Genomic DNA, 6,431 nt, shown 5'->3' on the forward strand with positions numbered 1-6,431 from the left:
CTAAGACTCCATGATTTCAACCTCTCCTGGGCTTCTTCCAGGCTTCGTCAGCTGCATTATCTTGCAAGACCTCAGTTTCTTGTCAGCTCAGTCACAGAGAGACGGTTTCTGAGGGAGTACAAGTTTCACAGCTTAACTCAAAACCTTTCTGTAGAAGAGCACTGCTTCCTTTCACTCCCTACTGTCCCTTCCCTTGACCCATAAGTAAATCAATTCTAGGCATCCCTCTGAGACAGCATTGGTGACACAAGTGGAGGTCCAATGCTAGGTCAGATTTGAATAACAGTAGAGTGAAATTCACTCCCAGGCAGAGGGTCATCACAAAGGCTCGTACTATACTTAAGTCCTTGCTAAGATGTAGTTTGAAAGTTTAAAGTTGAACTAAAGTTTTCCATAGATATTGTTCTATCCCTCTGCCAAAGGGTGAATTTGAGACTGAAGGCCATGGAATATTTCCGATTGATTACAAAGGGAATTGGATCTGAGATGGGGATGAAGGTTATGAGAATGCAGAAAAATAGCTCTCTGCTTCCTAGCAAGCTTATAATAAAATGTCCAGTGCCCCTAACAATGACCTGTATGAACTGAAAGGGGATATCTGCTCATGACAGCCAGTTGTGCTACTGATGCAGCTCTGAATCACCTTGACATGCATTCTCATTCCACCACCAAGAAAGTCAGTGGAATGACACAACGAATGCAGACTGCAACGTGCATTATTAGGATTATCCCAGTAATCCCAAACCCTGAGAAAACAGCATGTTCAAAAGGAGGATTTACCGAGGCAATCAAGTTTGTTTGGTACCTAATTGGGACCTCCTGTAAGAGACGCATCACAAATCCTCCAGGCAGTCCTAGAAACTGTATAAAAGCATTCACGGCTCAGATCTCCTCTAAACGCTTCTTTGGACTTCATCCCCTCGGTGAACTGGGTAAGTCCAATTCAACTCACTCTCTTTCTAACCCAAGAGCTGTCACAGTAGGGTCCATATTCATTTAGGACTCAATCTTGCACATTCTCTCTGTGATTTTTAACAGGGAATAGGGTGTTCTTCCATAATTATCTTGTGTAGTTATTTGAAGCCAAAGTTGGGGATTTTAGGAGCACCAAATGCAACCTGGAAACATATTTCCTATTAACTGGATATACAATTAGGGCATTTAAATCTTTAAAGTAACATTAGAAAGTCCCTTAGACATTTTTAGCTTGGATAGATTAGGAAGAAACTTTGCCACCTTCGTCCATAAATGGGCAATTCAGGAGTTTTCTTTATTCTGAAGTAGCTGTTACTCCTCATTATTGGAGCCAGGAGAATTATTAAGGTGACAACTGGTGTGATCCAGTCTAGCAATTCCTAAATTCTTATGAACAAAAATACCCATTGAAGATGCTTTTCCTCAGATGGTGTAATTTATTGTTGCTCCATGGAAGCCATTTTACCAGAGTACAAGGTCTGAGGAATTTTTCCTTAGTGATTTCTTTGGAGAAAGGATAAGTTTCTGTTCCTTCATTAGCAAGTATTGGTGACTCCCAAGGTTTAGAAAACCAAAGAGCCACAGTCTGACACTGGACACAAGGGGTTTGCATGCAGAGGTTGAATCCTCAACGGAAAGGAAAAGATCAGCATTATCCCAGCCATGTTCTCTTTGAGAAATGTCTATAATGGACACAGCATACCAGGAATCCTTCAAAGAAATAATAACACTTATTCCAGGTGGTGACAGGTCATTGAGAGGGTTTCAAATGGGACAATTGGGAGGTAGGTTTGGTGGGATTGGATAAGAGGCAAATAAAGAGGAAATAGGAACAAAAACATAGCCACGAACATAGGGTCTAAGTCCACTCCTCCTCTCTCTCTCGGGCCCTACTTAGACCTCACTACTATAGTAACTGAGGTTTAAGGCCTTTCTTTCACTGACACTGGTACCTTTCTTTACTCTAGTCCTTGTTGTGTGTTTCAGGTTTACCTCCATCACAGAAAGATGTCTTGCTCCAGCCTGTACTATCCAGAATGCGGGGTGGCCCGACCCAGTCCAGTTTCTGGCAGCTGCAACGAGCCATGCGTTAGGCAGTGCCCTGACTCTGAAGTCATCATCACACCATCACCGGTTGTCGTAACCATCCCAGGACCAATTCTCAGCAATTTCCCTCAGCAGAGTGAAGTGGGAGCCGTTGGAGCACCTGTGGTCGGAGCCGGCTACGGGGGCTCATTCGGTTTGGGGGGATTGTATGGCTATGGAGGCCATTACGGAGGATTGAATGGTTATGGGGGATTAGGTGGTTATGGGGGCCGTTATGGTTATGGGGGATTGAGTGGTTACGGGGGATTGTGTGGTTACGGGGGCCGTTATGGTTACGGGGGATTGAGTGGTTATGGGGGCCGTTATGGTGGACTGTGTGGTTACGGAGGAGGTTACGGGGGAGGTTACGGTTATGGGGGAGCATGCGGTTCCGGGGTATCTTGCCATAGGTACCTGAGTGGAAGCTGTACACCATGTTAAACTGCAGGAATATCAGTGGTAAAAGAAAAGACCAGGAAATGAACAACAAGCTAGAGATTCAGACAGAGATTTCAGAAGTGCTGGGCAGGCATGGCTCCACTTGAATTCAATGCGAACTGTGTCTGCTCAGCCCCTTTCGATCATAGACCGATTACTGATATTATACTTATAAACTCTTTCTGCCAATGCTTTCCCAACCACGCGCTTATTCTCCTAATCACACGTGGACTCATTCTGAATTACACTCAGGCTGTTTGCACTAACCCCGCAGTGTGAAGGAAACAGGGGCCTTAACACAGGCATCAGTTGTCTTTATTATCACTTTAATTTGTTAGTCGAACTCTGCACCTGCAGCAAAGGAAAAAGAACATCTTGCCTCAAATGCATCCTGAGGAAAAGGGTGATCGGTCCCAGACCTTTTGGAAATACTTGAAATGCATCCTTTCTGCTCTGTATTATTTCTTTCTGTAACTGCATTGCAAATTCATTCTCATTAAAAACTGTGCTGCATCATAATATCGATCTTCTGGTTTTCCTTGTTCCTCCCTCCTTGTTTAAAAATCGTGCTGGAGAAAATTCATCCGTGTAGAGCAGCCAGCACCAGACACCTCTCAAATTGCAACTTTCGAAGGTGTGGAGTGAGAGGAGAATAAAGCACTTTAACGTAAATATTTCCTTTGATTCCAAAAAAACAATCTCATGGTTCGTGGAAAGTGTCTGTGTCAGTCTTTGCTGGATAGCGATACAAATTTTCAGAAGGAAAAGAAAATTGGCCATCCCTAAAGACAAATTACACTACACTAAAGTCATCCGCAGCAGTCAGGAATCTCCTTTGTGATATGAAGAGATTAGTACACAGACCAGTACTTCAGTATAAGAATCGAATGTTTTTTTAGGAAGCTGTTCCTCACTGCACTCCATAGTACCATTTTTATACAAACTCAGCGGCTGCACCATAGCTTGATATTGCAGGAACTGCACATTCCAAGATTGCATTTTCTACTATGATTTTCTTCAACATATTCATGGCTCACAGTGCCCAGAAGATGAATATTTTCCACTGATCAAATTTCTGATTTCACAACACAAAAGAAAAAATGTATCCAGACCTTCCTGGCTCTTCACTGACATGATGTAATACTCACATAATGAGGGGAGATTTAGCCATCTGCCACCTGGTGTTATTTAAGGGCAATACAGCTCTATTCCTCAATGTCAGAATACACCTAATGACCCCTCCTTGGAATGGAAGAACACAGGCATTGCTGCAGGAAATCAGGCCTCTCTCCCACAGTCGTGAGTGCAAGAGGCTTCACAGGGAGGTGCAAGAAACCCCGTAGAACACAGGTATGGGATCACCTGCCCATAGAGGAACTTTTTCATTATCCCCCGTCAATCCGATCTACCTCCATTATTGGATGATACCCTGAAGCACAAGAGTTTATATCCTTGCCAAGCTTGTAGAAATGCAGTAAATCCATCTCAGTCGGAATTTGCTCCAGAGTATTGCAGCTCTTTTATTATTTCAGAAAGAGTTCGATGTACTCGGCAATTCTCAAAGCTAGGGCTATGCGCTAAAAACTCAATCTGCATCTTGCTGTTTATTTCCTGGTTCTTCCTTTTTCTTTGGATATGCCTACTGGGTTTACTTATGGCCCCATCACCACCCCCACAACCCTATATTCCTCCCACAACCATATGGTACCTTGTAACCATAGAATCTCTCCTAACCATATGGACCCCGATAACCATGTCATGTCCCATAACCACAGGGACCCCCCCAACCATATAAGCCTCCATAACGTTATAAGGTTCTATCACCACATACACTCCCATCACCACCTCCAATGTCAGCTGCTGCTGAAGATCCCACTACGCTTTCCTGAGGGAAAGAACTGAGAATTGGTCCTCAGAAGGTCATGACAGCGAGGGGTGGTTGGATGAGCACTGTGGGCTCAGGGCACGACCTTAAGTAAGGCCTGTTGAAACTGTCCAAACGTGCTTTGTGGAGTGTCACTCCACGCATTTGTGAAACAAGACATCTTTCTGCAGTGGAGATAAATCGGAGACACACAAAAGGGAAGAGAGTAAATTTAATGTGTGTGGGCAAGTGGAATAAAACATTTTATATTGAGCTCCTAATTCAATTGAGGTCACATAGACACCTAAAGAGAGAGACAGAAGGAGAGTGAAAGAAAGAAAGAAAGAACTAGCTATTTTGAATCCCTGTTATTTTCTTTGCCCGAAATAATCCTGTCTCTAGCAGTATATAATTTCTATCACTAATGCTTGGGATTTTCAGTCCATTAAAATTATAACACAGAACTTGGCTGGGATAGTATTAATAATGCCATTTTCCTTGTTAGGATGGAACCTCTAACTAGAAATGAGTTCAGGACAGTATGATAATGTTTTGGTTTGGCGTATAAACCTCAGTGTGTCACCAACACTTGCTGATCAAGGAAGGGAAATGTTTGGCTTTTTAAAAAAATCAAAACACCACTTCCTCAGCTGGTCTAAATATGCGCTATTCCATTGACTTCATGGGAGCCACCCTAAGTGTGACCAGATGAGGCTCTCCACCTACAATCACTTGTGCAAGGAAAAGAGAGAAATTGACAGACTTGTAATTCCTTTGGAGAGTGTTGTCCTCAAGTATAAAGAAGACACAATTAATGTGGATCAAACGTTAGTCATTTTTTTATCGTGGATGCTTAGATCCAAGGATGCACACACTATTTAACAAGACCTGTTACTAATGTTGTCTTGTAATAGAGTCTAACAGGGATGAACCTCGAGCTTGAACTGTGGTAGGGAGGATCAGAACTATTGGGTTCAAAGCACTTCGTAAACATTCATTGGTGTTTCACACATAAAAAGGGTTGTATTCTTAGAAGATTAGTAAATTGTTCCTGGGATTAGACGCCTGTGCAATGAGTAATAGAGTCACTTAAAAAAAAATAGAGGCCAAGGTCTCTCATGTCATTCCTTTAATCAGGTCACGATTCAAAGCCAAAGAATTTGGGAATATTTCATTTTCATTCTAATGTAATTTTACATTTGGTGTATTTATAGGAAAATGAAGGTGCTTTCTTGGTGTTATTCAGCACAGTTGCTTCAAATTGAAAGAAGTTCAGGGTCTTAAAGTCAAAGGAAGACATTTCTGCCTTCTTCCCTGGATACAGAATGTACAGCTAGAGATATATTTTACACTTAAAACAACATTCTGGTTCTTGCAGGAATGTTTTATGCAACATAACCTATGGCTGGTCAGACTCTATGTCAAATCACAGCCAACAGCCCTTTATCCTTCACCCATAATCCATGATTTCCATCTCTCCTGGGCTTCTTCCAGGCCTTAGTCAGCTGCATTATCTTGCAAGACCTCAGTTTCTTGTCAGCTCAGTCATAGAGAGATGGTTTCTAACAGAGTAGAAATTCAACCATTTAACTCAAAAGCTTTCTAGAAAAGAGCAGTGCTTCCTTTAACTCCCCACTATCCCTTCCATTGACCCATGGGCAAATCTGGTCTAGGCAACCCTTTGAGATAGCATTGGTGACACAAGCGGAGGTCCAATGTTAGATCAAGGTTTAATCACCCTAAGGTGAAATTCACCTCTGGGCAGAGAGCCATCACAAAGGCCCATGCTCCACTGAAGTCCCTGCTAAGACATAGTTTGAAAGTTTAAAGTGGGGCTAAAGTTGTTCATAGGCATCGTACTATCCCTCTGCCAAAAGGTGAATCTGAGACTTAAGGTCACGACAGGAAAGAGACTGAAGGCAATGGAATGATTCTGATTGTTTTCTGAGAGAATGGGATCTCACCCGTTGGGGATGGAACTTTTGAGAAGGCAGAAAAATGGCTCTTTGCTTCCTAGCAAGTTTATAATGAACCGTCCAATGCCCCTAACTATGACCCGCATAAACTG

General features: G+C 42.7%; 1 protein-coding gene across 1 annotated transcript; it reads left to right on the plus strand.

The window, feature by feature from the left end:
• Nucleotides 1-906: 906 nt before the first annotated feature.
• LOC128827253 (claw keratin-like) lies at nucleotides 907-2,917 on the plus strand. Its single transcript, XM_054011095.1, has 2 exons — nucleotides 907-932; nucleotides 1,963-2,917. Exon 2 carries the CDS (start codon nucleotides 1,984-1,986, stop codon nucleotides 2,500-2,502), a length of 519 nt encoding a protein of 172 aa, XP_053867070.1. The 5' UTR covers nucleotides 907-932; nucleotides 1,963-1,983; the 3' UTR covers nucleotides 2,503-2,917.
• The last annotated feature ends 3,514 nt before the right edge of the window (nucleotides 2,918-6,431 follow it).

Source organism: Malaclemys terrapin, chromosome 21 (assembly GCF_027887155.1).
Source record: "Malaclemys terrapin pileata isolate rMalTer1 chromosome 21, rMalTer1.hap1, whole genome shotgun sequence".
Taxonomy (NCBI): domain Eukaryota; kingdom Metazoa; phylum Chordata; order Testudines; family Emydidae; genus Malaclemys; species Malaclemys terrapin.